The sequence below is a fragment of the Calypte anna genome, chromosome 3 (genome assembly GCF_003957555.1).
Source record: "Calypte anna isolate BGI_N300 chromosome 3, bCalAnn1_v1.p, whole genome shotgun sequence".
In the NCBI taxonomy this organism is placed as follows: Eukaryota; Metazoa; Chordata; class Aves; order Apodiformes; family Trochilidae; genus Calypte; species Calypte anna.
This window is the reverse complement of record NC_044246.1, coordinates 55149615-55166023: the sequence shown is the minus strand read 5'-3', so window position 1 is coordinate 55166023 and position 16409 is coordinate 55149615. Positions and strand designations below refer to the sequence as shown.

The following is a 16409-nucleotide window of genomic DNA, read 5'->3' as shown; positions in this document are numbered from 1 at the left end:
GGAAAGTATTTTTTTGGGTAACGTTTATCAGACTTAGAGGTTACATCAAGTGGTAAAGGTTCTAAATGTTTAATTCAGGATTAAGTTCAACCCAAGTCTTGAGAGGTTCAGAAAAAGTCCATATTTTCCCTCCTTTTTTTGTATTTCCAGTTGGTGAGGAAATCTGTCTTGCAAGAAGTTTTGTTTTAATAATATTTCCAAATAAAACAGTTACTGAAAATCCTGTAACTAAGTACGATCACAAGACATCGCAGGCAGATTTCAATAAAAACAATTTGAATAAAATTATCCAGACTTCTGAGTCTTCCCACACTAAAACAAAGTACTGATAACTCAAGAGTCCACTTGAAGGAACAGATAAAGCCCTCTGTTTTTAATAAAGACAGGTTTCTTGTGTAGTGGCTTTAAGCCAGTATTATTTATAGTATTGCACTATGGTGAGGAAACTTTTTATCCTTCCACGAATTTCAGATTAAGATAACTGTATTTTTCCCTGTATTTGTAAGGGGCATTGAACTTCTTGTACTGTGCACCTGCAGGTTTGCCACTACTGACTTTGTAGAAAACATGGTTTGGGTCTTGATGCTAGTTAGGGAATATTAATGGTTATCTTTGCTTGTAAAACTGGGAAAAATAAATTGCTTTGTTCATTCCGGAGCACTGCAAAAGGCAAGCACTTTTTTTGTCTTTTCTTTCTCTTCCCTAGCAAGCCTACAGAGAAGTCTATACATAGCTGATCCCATAGGGACACAATGGAAAGTTCGGTTTTATGCTCCAGGAGTATTTTCTAGTCAAGAACAACTCAGTCCTCAGGCAGAACAATTTCTCTCTTCTGTTTTTTCCTTTCTGCTACAAGATAGATGTTCCATAGAACAAACAATGACTAGATATAAGATCGCAGAAGTTGCAGGAGCAATAATTTATAGATGCCAGGGAAGCTGTTCTGCTTTACCCAGTGGATTGTTTAGCTCTAATGCCATCGTAAGTGGTGCTAAATGAAATTGTTTCAGTTGTGAGTCAAATCCCAGTTTGACCTCCTTGGAGCTGCAGGCAGGAAAGGAGCAAAAGTGCAGTTTTGCTGGGATCTAACTGAAGACTTCTGCAAGCAAAGGGTCCTTGCTGAGCTGGTCCTTTGCCAGTACAGCAGCAGCAGGACATCTGAGGAGGAGTCTTGCAGCTGGGAATGCCGTGTTTATATTTTTTTCTCCACATCACACAGATTAGATCTGTATTTAAGGTGGAAAGCAGTCAAAGTGTACTCCTGTGCTTAATGTGTTCCTGTCTGGGCAAGTGAGGCAGTTCATACCTGCAGCCAAAACGTGGCCCTGCGGCAACACCTGAAGAAAGCAGAAACACCAGACCCATTATTTTTAGCACCACACATCTAAACTCACTATAGCAACTTTCAAAACTTTTACCTTAAAAGACAAAAAATAGGTGTTACTATTAGAGGGAATTTGTGTCAGGGTAGTGTTTCTTTGCCTAGCAAGTTGGAGATGGGAAACAGGTGCTTTACATACAAGGCAGTGCCATGGATAGAGGGGTCATTTGCCAGACAGCAGATTCAATATATTAACAGCAGCCAACAGATTTCAATCCCTTTATTGCCGAAGAATAAAACTTTACTTAAATGTTTAAACCACGTCCAGGCCTTAACTTCTCGTGCAGAAGGCTGTCTTGTTTCCCCACGGGTTCAATACCCTTCTACTTCTCCTGGAAGTGAAGGAAGCTCCTGATGCATTCTGTCCAGTTGTTCTGGAAGTCCTGTGGGCTTCCAGCTCTTCTTGACAGCCTGCTCCAGGATCTGCCCATCAGCTAAGATGATGGCCTTGCTCATCTCCCATTTCTCGGTGGATCCCCATCTCCAGCCATCCACTAGTGCAGTCATCTGTGCTTAGGGTCTGCAGTTCACAGGGATGTAGCTTCACAGCTTGGGACAGTCAGCTAACCTTCAGTGTCCCTTAAATGTCCAGATCGACTTTTTTGAGTTATTTTATCCTCCCTTAAACTACAGAAAAACAGTATTGCAGGTGCTGTTGGTATTTGTTTTTTAAAGTATGAATTAAGGAGTGTAAGCCCCTAATTGCTACATTAAGTGTATTGTTGCTGCTGCTTAGGAGGTGAAGTTGTTTAGATAGCAAAGAATATAAATAATGAAGAATGGATTTTACAAACTGAATTAAGGAAAAGGCAGTACAGCTATGTGTGTATCCAGCTGCATTTTTTCCAGCAGCTGTGTCTGCTGCTGGAGAATTTTTGAGGCTTAAGCAACTCAATTCATCAAAGGGAAAATTTTTAATGTCAAGCAATTCCCAAGTGAATAGAACCTCAAATTAATAGTTTGTGTTTAATTACCTCCGTTACTATGTGTACTGATTGAAAAGACAATATGTTTAAACAAAAGCCTACAGATGATTTACCTGTCCTAAATCAGCTAGAGAGCTTTTCATTTTGTGTTCTAATTTAGTGTTAGTGTTCTAATTTGAAGTCATAAGTTCTTATATGCCCCCGACTTGTTTATCAATAGTTATATTCATCATTTTTTTTAAAATGTAGCTCAACCTTTAGCTTTCCATTCTTCAGTTTTAGTCAGTTTACAGTTCCCCTATGGAAACAGGCCATCCATTTCTTCACCCTTTAAGTGAAAACCTATCAATAAACCATAAATTACATTCACATTTCAGTATCTAAGTAAAATCACCATCAATACTAGATCCAACCTGATCTTAGCAGCAAGCATGTGTGATTGCATCTTGCCAATGGAAGCCTGAGGTTGGTGTCAGACTCTTCTCACACAGCAGGTCTTTGAATGGCATTACCTTTTTCCCACTGTAACTTTCTTCCTTTTTTAAAATCATTTGTCCCTCTTCCGTTTTGACTTGTGTTGTTCTTACATGAAAGTCTTTGAGATAGTAAAGGAAATCTGCATGTACCACAGGACCTGTCATAGTGTTGTCTTCAGAGTATGTCATGATACAGAAGGTCCCCTGTGGACTGGTTGCTTATACTAACACAGCAGGCTGGCCATAGCAGACAGAGCAAATTGCCTTATACCTGGATTTAAAACTACCTTTTGCATCTGTACAGATTGGCTGCATCCACAACAGAAAAATTCCTTTAAGTTTCTAGTTAGCCTTGAACTGCAACATGGAGTCCATAACCCCAAATATAAATAATAAAATAATAAAATAATAATAATAAATAAAATAATAAAATAAATAATAAAATAATAAAATGGGATCCAAATGTTATGGATACCTCCAGGGGGCATATTTCAACCACAACAAAGTTAATGTTTCATATAACCATCAGAGGTGAACTGAAAGGGCAAACAATATTCTTGACAATGTGCATCAATTAAATAAACTGCTGAATCCATTTGGACGTGCCTTTGGAAGTGTGATTTTCAGTGGCACTCAAGAAATCAAGTTTGGTTAGCACAAAAGTTTTTAAAGCACATTTCAGTTTCATGCCCAAATACATTCAAAAAATGTATATCATTTTCTGCTCTACTTTTTCATCTGTTCTAGCTAGTGGCCCTTAACCAGGAAGCCTTGAGTGCCAAATCACATACACACATTTTAAAATCAGAAAAAACATAGTGTTCAGACTCAGATACTCAGCAAACATTTTCTTGACCCTTATGAATAATTAGACTCTTACTATATAAAAGTCAATAGGTGGCATGTGGAATTTACGGAAATAGTTATTTTAATGTGGCAAGTAATTGAAACATTACGCAGCTCTTTCAGGTACTTTCTTATTTGCCATTACACAGAAAAGAAATTGCAGGTGGCTCCTGTCTGCTGTGTTCCTGACCTACAGTGATGACTTGAGATGTCTACAAAATCAAGGGAAATGAGGATAGGGAAAAGAAATGAGAGCACACAAAATGCAAAAAACAGACAACACATGCAGGTTCACCCATAAATATAAGGAAACGTGAGCCAGGACTTGAAGTCCTGAAGCTTTCAACCAAGAGAAACACAGTATGTACAGCTATAATACTTAAATATTCACTTCTTTTTATCTCTTCTGAAAACAGAGAAGAATGAAGAAGAGGAACAGGAAGCCAAAAGAGAAATAAAACGTAGACTCAGTAGAAAGGTGATGATGTGATTTTTGTACTGTGAGTTTGTGTACATGGGATAATTTTTTATAAGGTTCTAAAAATTGGTGTGTATACTTTACTGCAAATGTCCATCTGTTATGCCCCCAGATTAGAAGTCTGTTTAAAAAGCAGTAGAAGTAAAGACCATCTGAGGAAATCCATCCTGTCTGATTTCCCATAGCTGGAAAAGCAGACAGTCTGGTCATGCTTAATATATGTCTGTGTAAGCAGGGGAGAGAAATGAGATGTGTTTCCTCTCTGGGCATGACAACCACTGTTGTAACACCTGTAGATCCACTCTCCCCTGGCACAATAGTGTCAGCCCTAAGAAGTCCCCCTTGTCCTTCTTGGCAGGTCTGTGGTCTGGGCTGCTGTGGGTGAGATTGTGCTCATTGCCCCTGGGGAAAAATAAAAAAAAAAAAGCATTTATGGATCTGCTGCCCTGACTTTGGGAGCTTACTCTAGGAGTGAATGGGTGATGTTTTCATTCCTGTCCCTAGTCTGCCCTTCTCTATAAAAGCACAGTGTTATGTGATTGCCCTTAATTGAAGTAAATGTTATTTGAGGTGACTGAGACAATTTGGCACCTGTATCTGTCCTCTAGGTGTTCAAATTTATTTTTTTTTTTTAGTTAGTCTGACACCTCTTGCTTATTTTCAGTAGTATACTTGCACACAGCAGATTGTGTAATCAATGCAAAAGGACCTACGGTCTCATAGGGTAAATGGTGTGACAGTTGCAAAGTCACAATTAATATTCCAGGGATATCTGTCATGGTTCTCTCTGACCTGCCCAATGGAGACTATTTTTATAATTGAAAAAATGAGGTTGTGCTGCTTCCCCATTCTCATGCAGTGCTCCCAGGATGGTGCCTTTTTTTAGACACCTGAAAGTGACCCTGTTTAGAAATACCATTCAAGTTCTCTTGAGATTACATCATACTCTAGTCTTTTGTTTTATTTTGTTTCATCTTATTAAATGTACTATTTTCTGCCGCCTGCTTGCAGCTCAGCCTGAGGCCTACAGTGGCTGAACTTCAAGCGAGAAGAATCCTTCGATTTAATGAGTATGTGGAGGTCACGGATTCTCCTGACTATGACCGTCGTGCTGACAAGCCTTGGGCCAGGTTAACTCCTGCAGACAAGGTAAGGGAGAGATGCAGGTTATAAGGATATGCTTCTATCTGTCACTCTTGGGGAGCTTTCCTCTGATGGAGATTCTCTTGATGCCATCATCATGAATGACATCTGCTGGAGGCAGTGAGATTGTCGTGGTACTGCTGTGCATCTGCTGCTTGGAGCTAAGAAAACCCATGCAGGTGCCTATTAAGAGCATATTTTCCACCTCTTTATGGCAGTTCAGGCCTGAATTTCTTCCATTTTTAAAGCCTTGCTAAGAAGGTGCACATTGTTAGCAGAGGTGGCCACAACCCATGGTATTCAGGCAAGGTTTCTGCAGGCAGAAGCCTTCATCACTGACACCAAGAGTTACTTTTGCAGCCCATTCAGGTGAAAAAAAGCAGAAGCTACTCCAGCCTTGGCCATGCCTGTCAGTGCAGGAGTGACAGGATGCATGAAGCACCTTTTCTTGGGAAGTTTGCCCCCAGCATGCTGCAGCTAATAGTTCTTCTGCAAAAGGGTCTTTTCCAACCATGCTTCTGTGATTCTATAATAAAAGATGAAATAAATGAGTCCATGATCCTGTTTCGAAAAACAGAGCACTTAAAGTTTACTATGAAGTACTCTTCCATTTGACTCCTATACCACTTCATAAAAGGAAAGCTGTAGAATCTACATATCAAAAAGTGCTGGTCCTTTTAGCACAGTGTCTGAACCAACTTTATGAAAAGTCTATGAGATGTGTTTAGCATGAAAAGTGATATGTATAAGAATCCACTGTTTTAGCTAAGGACTGTGAAGCACAGATTTTATTATCAGCTTGTATTTTAATATTAATGCCAATATGACATGACAATGAAAGGAGAATCTCATATCAAGTCATGGCAGAGACAAAAATAAACCCCAAAGTGTTTGTAGATGTTGGTTCTGGGAGGTACTGAGCATTCTCTAGTCTTCACATACTCTGTGGGAGGTTAGACCACCCAGCACCTCCACCTTGGTCCAACCACAGTAAACTGCACTAGGACAAACTGGAACTTCCTACCTACTTTAGGGTAGCAGTCTTTAATCTCAATAAATTTTGTAATGAAAAGGTGTCCGAGGATGGTTCTGTGATCCCCATATTTGTTGGCCACAGCAGAAAGGCAAAGACCCAGGGTTTCTTGGAAACTGCCTTGCCCTCTTTTCCCAGAGAAGTAATTTTTCTACTTCCAGTGGCAGCAGAAAATTGTGGATGGTAATGATATTATGGAGCTGGTGCTTTGCTGTTTCGGGGGGTTTTTTTTGGCTGCTGATAAAGTGCTCAGAAATAGCTTTCTCTTTCCCAGTTATTACAGCAAGCTTCAGTAAGCATGCTGTTGTCGCTAAACAGCACAATCCTCTGCTTAAAATGAAGTTTCTCATTTATGAGACCACAGTCTGCTAGTGCTATAATTTCAGCATGCTGCTTGTCTATTCTGCATTGAAAGGCATGCACACCAGATGAGCCTTCTTTAGGGATTAATGAAATGATACTGCTTTTATTTAAAATGGTGGAAGAAAAGGGTGAGTAATTAAAAACTGTCATTTCATTTCACAATGAAGGTAGAAAAGTGTATGGCACAGAAACCCTTGTAGTATACATTAGAATATTTCAGAAATCATACTTACTACTTGATGAAGGAAATTGCTTATCATCCTTATAGCAATAAGGCATTTGCAAAATGCACTGAGTTTCTGATGTTCTTTATCATCTGCCAACTTAAAGCACCAGCCTGAAATGTCCACATATTTCGTGTAATTTTACATAAAGCTAATCAAGCCAAGTGACTAACTCCCACTTAAAAAAAAAATGCTCTTCATTTTGCATTCCTGAAGTCCTCTCCCGCTGGGGAGCTACAAGGCCCCTGCTGTGTGTACAGTGCCTGCACAGGCAGCCTGACTCACAGCTCCCTGGGGCTATGCCTGGAGATCCTCTCCCTGATGGGTTGCATATCTTTTGCCCTGTTTTGTTTGTAGCATGTGCAATATTTTTTTTTTTTTTTGGGGGGGGGTAGAGGAGGAGGGAAGACCGGTTCTGTTTTCAGCTTCTTTGTAGGGTATTACTGCTCCAAATAGCCTTAATTTTAAAAAGACATTCATGTTGGTGATGACAAATGTATGAGAGCTGTGGATTATAGTAAGGGAGACTGGAAAACGGGAACTACAAGGAAACCTGCATGGGGAGGGCCAGGTTCCTCTCAGACACTACTTTCAATAAGGTTCAGATTTTTTTATGCTTGCATCTGTCATTATTGTTTATTAGGCAGCAATACGGAAAGAACTGAATGAATTTAAAAGCACAGAAATGGAAGTACATGAAGAAAGTCGACAATTTACCAGGTGGGTGAATCCCTCTTCTTACATAAATTGGAGAAATTAATATGACAGCAATGCTCAGCAAAACCTCTGCAGTTGTGTCATGGATCCTTGAACCCCACCTGAACCCCACCACTCATGCTGGTGGGATTCTCAGTATTCCCAGTGCCACCCCTGAAGTTCAATAGTTGATATGGCAGTGAAGGTCACTTGCAGTGAATCAATTGCTACATGAAAAAAAGATTTTTTTCTGAAATCTAAAAAATAATTCTTTGAAAAGACTCAGTGTTTCTCACAAACAAAGTTAACAGCCCTCAAGCACAAAAAAAAGGGATGTCCTTGTCTGGAAGAAAATACACATTTTTGTAAATGCATTTGGTAAATAAAACCAAGATGATGTGTTGAACTTGAGAAAAGCTCACTAGTGGTTTTTTTGGGAGCTTCCTAAGGGTCACATAGGCTCCTGTCAACGGGTTCTGGAGAACAAGACAAATTCTAGCATTACTTGTTTGCTACTTCTACTGTGTTAATCTGGATTTGTTTAATTCTCTGCTTTGGATAATACTAAGATGTTGTCTGAAGCATTATTATTTAAAGAGCTCTGAAGTGTCTACAGTTTTTAACAGGACTTCAAATTTGGCTGAGTTATCCTAGGGCGAGGGAGGCATTTTCTGCCATCCCCATGGCATCTGTTCATATTTTTTTGAAGTTAGAAAAACTGAAAATCACCACCAGCAAGGAAAACTTAACTCTTAGGGTCAGCTGACATTGCATACATAATATTATTGTCTTTACTTCCACAAAGTTAATTCACAGGAAAGCAGTCGCCCAATACTTGATCCCGTCTTGGGTCCCTGCTACTGTTTCATTGAATTGTAGAATGGTTTGGGTTGGAAGGGACCTTAAAGATCATCCAGTTCCAACCCGCCTGCGAGGGCAGGGACCCCTCCCACTAGACCAGGTTGCTCCAAGCCCCATCCAACCTGGCTTTGAACACTTCCAAGGATGGGGCTGCCACAAACTCCCTGGGCAACCTGTTCCAGCATTTCAGGATTTTCCACCCTCACAGGAAATAATTTTTTCCTAATGTCCAGCATAAATTTGCACTCTTCAAGTTTTAAACCATTGCCTCTTGTCCTCTCACAATACATCCATGCAAAAAGTCCTACCCCATTATCTGAGCAAGGTAATGTAAATCCTCTTATTAAAGAGAGTGTCACAAGAAGAATTCACAACGGGAGATGGGTGTTGGATGATTTCTGGCATTGCCTGGTGCTTGTTTTCACAGCCTCATTGATTTTTTTTTCTCACAGGAACATGGATTTTTTTTATAATACTGTAAAATCACTTCAGTATAGATATATCACGAATAATAAGTTTTAAAAAAAATCAGACCAGTTTTACAGGCAGCAAACCTAAGCCAGAAGGTGAACCAGGAGGCAGGATTTTAATGTAGTATCTCATTCTGACTATTATAAAATTTCCTCTTCAAAACATGAACTGTGTGTTTTCATTTGGCTTCTAAGGTCATTTGCTCTTCAGGTAGAAGTTAGTATATCATCTTCTGAATATATAAAAATGCTACTTTTTCAAAAATCGGCATCCTGAGGGAGAAAAGGATGACCAAGAATAGAAATGACCAAATGTCCAAGAATAGAAAGCTGTCTGTATGCTGAGAGAGATGGAATGCAACTCCTTGCTTACATTGTTACATTTTTTGAGTTACATTGCAATATGGAAGCATAAATCCAGATGAGTCATACAAAAAGAATCAGGGTTTTTTTTGCAAGAATTGAAAACAGTTCAATCTGATCACAGTTGGATTCTTGAAAGACGAATCAAAAATCTCATGGATCCAGTGGAGTGAAAAGCTAGTTAAAAATTGGGGGTTTGATCATTCTGAGGACCACCTTGAAAAATGGAGTAAAAATTAGGCACAGCCAAATTGTGATAAATACAGGCAATGATGCTATGCAGTCCTGGAAGGATCATGAGCTGAGGGAAATCAGGCTCTTTCTGTTCCCTCTCCACCCTGTTCTTTTTTTCACCAGTCATGTGGAGCCACTGCACAGAAGTCAGCAGAGTAACACTAGAAAAAACTAATTAAGAGCAGAATTAGATGCAGATGTTTTAAGTCAATTGCAATTTTGAAAATAAAAAGAGATTTAGTTTCCTCTGGGACCTTTCATTAAAAATTACGTAGTTCACCACTACATTTGGATTGAGAAGTTTTGAGAAAATAATGGACAAAAGTCTCTGGCCAGAGGAGGTATTACTAATCTTTTAGTTCTTTTCATGGATGGTCACTGAGATAATATAAACCAAAAGGCACCTGGCAATTATTACAGTAAATCATGAACAGTGAAAATCAGTGTTTTTTCTTTTTCGAGTTTAATATAAAATTTGAACAATTCCAGAATAAGAGATTCTTATATTTAATATGCTATAATATAATAAATTATCTATTTTAGGGTATTTTTCTTTAATAAGAAGCTTCCTTGTTGCCTCATTCTGTCACAGAGCTTCATGAACAAATCTTTGTTAACCAGTCTAAAAACCAGTGAGGTGTATTTAGGCCTCTACGTGCCAGAGTTGGCTGCTATTATTAGGAAGAAAGCATCTGCAGTGCTATAAAATTTGTTGCTTACTTTAAAATTCCCAAAGTTTTGTTGGCTTTATTTTGCAGAAGAATTTAAAAAGCAGAAAATAGTTTTATTGATTAGCAAAGTTTTTCTCATTTATTAATGGTGTCTCCAAATAGGGGATGAAATTGTATTCTATATGAAATCTATATTGGTAAACAAAACAGACCGAAGACTGTTCTACAGCTCTGAGGCCAACAGGCATGGCATAGCTTGAATTCACACAGTTAACTTTTTCCCCTTCCACCCAAAAAAATGGTGACATCCCCCCATTCCCAGTCTGCCTGTTGGCCTGTTCTAATCCGAGCCATGCCCAGGCTGCATCTGGAAGAGCACTGGTGTCCTGAGCAAACCTGTGCCAGGGACCAGAGTCAGAGGTTAGTGGTGTTGACAGACAGACAGACATACACCAGTGCCTGAGCCATGACATAGCACTGTTGGTTTCTGGTGAAGACAGGCAGACCGCAAGGGATAATAGGGCTGGCTCTAATCCTACTTAGACCAAGAAAACCAGGAATAAGTCTGTTCACGCAACTCGAGTGAAGAGCTCTGAGAGCAGGATGAGGACCAACGTCATTGTCAGCTGAAATGACACAATTCTAACTTTTTTTTTAACGATCTCTCGTTTCAGGTTTCATCGCCCATAACTGTTTGACCACATCCCATATTTCACGTGACGGTTTTCTTTGGGGAAATCATTACGTCCTGAAGACCTGAGATTGCACTGGAACTTGACTGAGTGTGAGTGTGTGCTGCAGCTGACCCTGAAGACAGTGAAGGATGCGGCCCTCTTCTTCATCAGTGGACGAATTACTTGTCTAGGAGGAGAACCTACATGCAGTGTTTCTCAGTGTTCAGACAGAGCGTGGTCCTGTGGCCAGCCCACAAAGACAAGTCAGTCAGGGGACTTGGGAGCTCCACAAGTCAGGAAGAGCTGAAGTCAATTGCTTGAGAGCCTGCTTGAGAGAGTCAGGAACTCACCAGACTGCTGCACAGGGTTGTGACTGAGGGTAATTGAGAGAGGGGAGTGTGGAGAGAACTAAGATTATGGAGGAAGAGAAACTTTGCTTGTCTGTCCACAGAGAAAAGTGGAGCAGATGTGACTGCTTTATGATGCACTTGGCCAGTGGGAAGAATTTTTTTTTTTTTTAAACTGAGAGCGTGAGCAACTGAGCATGTATTTTTGTCTAGTGGCTGCAGCCTGTCTTAGGAAGACAGGAAGCCACAAGTCCTCGTGTCATCAATACTTTAGTGAAGAACTGTAATTTTCTCTGGTGCCAGTAAATACAGTTGCCAGAAATTAGACCTAGTATAACTCTGCTGTCTTTTTTAAAATCCCAATGAGCATGCGTCAAGAAAATGCATTGAACATTCATACAGATCAAGTCATATTTTTTGGCTTTTAATGTTGACATACTCTGAATCTTCAGAAATACATAACATTCAAAGGACAAATAACATGTGACACTATGAATGCAATTAAATGCTTGATCTTTAGAAACACTCCTTGCTGTCTGCCACTTGCCATTCATACCAGAGGGATCATTATCTTTCTTAGCTTTGGCAGGCAGTGGTGATAACTTTGACATCATGCTACTCTGGATCCAAAAATCAGAATTGAAATTGGGCACAAAAGTCTCTTACTAGTAGACTTGAGCAGTGATTACAAATGTGATGTTATACATTTAAGGACTTTAGCCCTGCTTTGAGGAAGAACTCCCAGATGAATCAGTTTGCCTTCAGACAGTGATCTTGTAAAACTGAGTGGAAAATCCTTAGAGTGTCTGCAGCCTGTTTTTGTTCAGTGTGAAGAATGCTTTTTAGATTCATAATTTTTATACTATCTTGAAATAGTATATGTGAATAACAGTACTATTAAAATTGTCGTATTAAGTGTGGAAGGCAATACATGGTTTTCTAAAGTGGCCCAAAGCTGTATTAAAAAGCCTGTGGCATTGTTTACACTAAGAAATTCTTTGTCTTATATTAGCACTTATTTATCCTTTGAATTAATGTACACAACATTTGGGGGGGGGGTTCTGGAATTCACATAGGCATACATTTAATGCAGTATTAAAATATATTTGCTATTTATCCTCTCTAATGTGTGTACATATTACAATTTATTTTTGTCTTTTATGTACCCTGTTTAGTTTTTAATTATGAAGTGTAAGTATTTCTTTTTCAGGCAATAAAAGGTCTGTGTAGATGTGATTTTTACCTCAGAACCTGCAATAGATTCTTGTGGAATGTTTTTAGTTTATAAAATTGAAGACTGATGGTTTAGACATCTAAAGGTAATTTGCCTAAATGCAGGAAGGCAATTTGGTGACTATAATTAGATCTCCCTCTTTACTGACCAGGTTTGCATAAATAGGGTTGATTATCTTGGTAAAGTGTATTTCTAGTAACAGGAGAGTGCTTTCCAACAGCTGGCCCTCTATTACTACTAAATAGGTTGACAAACCATTTTTTTAAAAGGATAGATTTATATGACTGTTAGTATCACTTACATTTTCTAAAAATCCAATGACATATGGACCTAAGAATATCAACAACCAGATAAAAGAATCATCTATATGCTTGTAACAAAGAAAAGGAAACATCACCTCCCTTTTTAAATGGAATCAATAAGAGGCATTAGGATTCCATTTGCAGAAAGCAGTTTAGCTTCCGTGAGGCCCATCATTTTATAAATATAGAAACACCACTTTGACATCAAGGAAGCAATGAAAATGTATTCTTTGGCATTAAATATGATCAGGCCATTAGAGTTACGGTTTGTCAGCAGTTAGAATCCTAATTATTATTAATTTTTAGAATTAGAATCCTAATTTTTATTTTTGGAATTTGAAGCATAAACTTAAAAGCTTTCACTAGCACTTAATAAATAGTTCTTCTGCTTAAACTCCTTGTTGTTGTTATTGCCAAATTTAGAAATGTGTGTCCAAAATACTATAAAAGCCTGCTATTTTGACTTTGAAGTAAAAAGCATATTATTTCACTTCAAAGGAAACAAGTGGAGCCATTAAATGGATGTCATTGTTGCCTTAATCACTTTCAAACAGTTGAAAGGAGCCAAAATACTAATGGCAGAAAGATAGATTTTGCACAGGCAGAATACCTTGGACAAACGTCAAGTCAGTCTGTATAAACTTTATATGAGCCATGCCAGGCTATGCATAGGTCACATAAGTAAACTAAAATTTGTTAAACTCTTAGGATGAAGTGAATTAATTCACTTTGCAAGAAGACATTCCTTTATACTAGGCCTGGAACATGTGTGGAAAGACGTGCCACCTTCTCGATTTAAGAGTTAAAACACAAAGCTGAGGATACAACTTCTGGCTCAGATAGCTCAAGCAGTGTTTTGCCCTATGATCTGAGGATATGTGGGTGAGTTACCTTTTAGGCTTTCCCCACCCTCCTCCTCCTAGGAGGAATATTAGTCTGGATAGAGATGCTGAGCTCATCTTTGATTTCTTATGTAATTTCTTATTACTTTAATGATAAATAATCAGATGTGTTCTTGGCCCACAATTCAACAAACTACTTGAGCAAATTTATGTAACTGGACAGAAAGAGTCGCCTTTATTGGAACTTATGTAAAAATGTAGTATACTGGCAGAATTAACTATAGCCTATCCAGTATGTATTGTACCCACACACAGACTTAGAATTGCATATATATTTTTGTATTTTCAATATCAGCCGGCAGAAAAACAATACATGTAAAGTGTAATCCAGGGAATGAAAAATAACAGGATTTTAGTATGTCACAATGTGCAGTAAAGCAAGTTTGCTCTACCTTACTGAGCTGCCTGATGTTGGTTTCTGCTGCATCTCCTAGTCCTCTGTATTGATGATTCACGTCTGCAAGTTGTTGGAAATAACATGTCATGTACCCAACTGTCTATGATCCTGCTTGCCTGTTGGGAAAAATCAGGGTAAGTCCTTAGAAACTCGTGAGTCAAGAATTCTTAAAAAAAAAAAAAAAAAAAAAAAAAAAAAAAAAAAAAAGTAAAAATAGCAAAGAGAAAAATAGCATGTTCCATGCAATGCATAGTACAGTGCACCTGGCTAAAAGGGACTGATGTGTTATTTTTTATCAAGTTGGACACATCATTTAAATGTCATCCCCAACATATGACAAATGTGGCATAGCTGTGTTCCATAGAGCCATATATGAACTCAGATGTCTACATCTACAGAGAGTGAAAGCAGGTAGCTTGAAGTGATGGTTTTTGAAATGACCTCATACATCACATTTATCAGTAGGATCATACATCACAGCATTTTGCTGTGGGTGCAGAATAATGGATGCTTCTTCACCTAACAAGTTGAAATGGTTCTAGAATGTCACTCATCTCTCTATTCTTTCAGTTAGTATATGTTAGTCCTTATAAGTGAAATTAGTTGTTTCAAATAAAAATAAATCTGAATTTTGTCAAATCCAAGTACCAAAACAAAATATTTAAGCTGAATGATAACATTTATTTCAGCTAAATACCATTTTGACCGGTGACTTGAAACAAGGTAGGACCAGGAGCAGTGTCTCTTCAAAACCACTGAAAGTATTCACAGCCGTTTTTATGTCTACAGGTCTGTATTCAGTTGTTGGGTTTAGCATTTACCTACATTTGTGTATGTTTCCCTTGCTTTGGAGGACTTCATTGACCTCTGATGTGATGTGATGTGCAGGAAAGGCCCATCTGCTTTGGCCACAGAACCCAGCTCTTCAAGAAACCTACAGCCTCAGTGCTGACATGTAAAAAATATATCAGATGTCCACTTTTGGTTTAGTTTTGTTTTTTGTTTTTTTTTCCCTTGAAAACCAAATGAAACCTATGAAGCAATGGGATGAAAGTCTTCCTGATACTACATAAATTAGACCCCTCCTTACAGGAGAGATTAGTGGGTTTTTTCCGGCAGAGGTGCTTCGAACCCAGATCTGTGACTAATAATACTGCAGCTACATCAGAGACTTTGTTTCATGGGCCACAATTTTGTAGCATCATAAAACAGAAGATCCATCCAGCACAGACTAAAAACTTGTATGGATTCTGGCAGCCTGGGAATCAACTAAAACCCCCAATCAGCTGCAGGTGGCAGTGGGGTCAGAGCCAGGGCAGGGAGAGCCGTGCTGTCATCTGTGTGCCTGGCAGGCTGCACCAGTAGGACAGGTCTGGCTGGGCATTGCTAGCATCCTAACTAGAGACTGGAGATTCTAGAGCCCCTGTCTTAATGCATCTGTCAATGATACAACGATAGAGTAAACTAAGCTAAAAGCCTACCCTTGTATTAAATTTGTCAGGTATGCCAGAACTGCATCTTTTAACACTTACACGCCATCTGTTGTTATTTGTATCTCAAGATACAGGACCTGTGCCACTGCTGTAAACTAAAACAAAGACATACTCAGGGTGAAAAACAGAATAAACCTTCCTCCTGCCTTTAGGAGCTCCCACATTTAGCTCCATTATTGTTGCTGGTTTTATTCTTACTATACAAAGCTCAGTGAATTTGTCACTGCTGGGACCTAGCTTTTGATGAACAACAACAGCAGCAACAACAACAAAAGAATTCTGAAAGTTTTTATTAGGTTGATATTGAAATATTTTAGGGATCAAGTTAAAAAAAAAACAACAAAAAACACGTAAATTGGTAAATTCCTCAGAACAGCTTACAGCTTCCATTTAACAGACATCTGGAAAAAAAATTCAGAACACACAAAAAAACCCAAACCATATGGAAGTGTATCTATTGAGAAAGAGAGATGCGGAGTAAAACCAGCATATTTCATTGTAATGTTTTGACAGGTTTCTATTTATTAACTTTAATGATAATAAGGGCTTGTTTCTCTGTGTCAGTATTCCCACCTTGTTTCAAGATTTTAATGGAAATAGAGCTCACATGAACTAGATACAGCAGTTCACCAGTATTTCATTATTTTCTAGAAGCTACATATTGCGTTGGATAGGGACAAAGAAAGTAATTGCATTCTCTGCATCTTCTTGTTCAAGCATTAATTCTTTATATTAAAAAAGACTTGCAATACTATGTCAAATTTTGCCATAATTGAACGTTGTTATAGTAAATGTTGCTGAACATATCTTCTCTTAATTTCACTACTTTGTTGGGTGGTATATTGACTTGTAAACTTGTATAAATTTTGGAATTCAAGAAATACTGTGTTTTGGA

The 16409-nt window shown here is 38.5% G+C and overlaps 1 protein-coding gene across 4 annotated transcripts in view; it reads left to right on the top strand.

The window, feature by feature from the left end:
- PHACTR2 (phosphatase and actin regulator 2) overlaps positions 1–16409 on the top strand; it is a 145593-nt gene extending 129184 nt beyond the window's left edge. For all 4 annotated transcript variants that reach the window (XM_008494099.2, XM_030447430.1, XM_030447428.1 and 1 more), the window contains 4 exons: positions 4046–4107; positions 5119–5256; positions 7514–7590; positions 10840–16409. In XM_008494099.2, coding sequence (XP_008492321.1) covers positions 4046–4107; positions 5119–5256; positions 7514–7590; positions 10840–10855 — 293 coding nt within the window. In that variant the 3' untranslated portion in view covers positions 10856–16409. The remainder of the gene's footprint in view (positions 1–4045; positions 4108–5118; positions 5257–7513; positions 7591–10839) is intronic.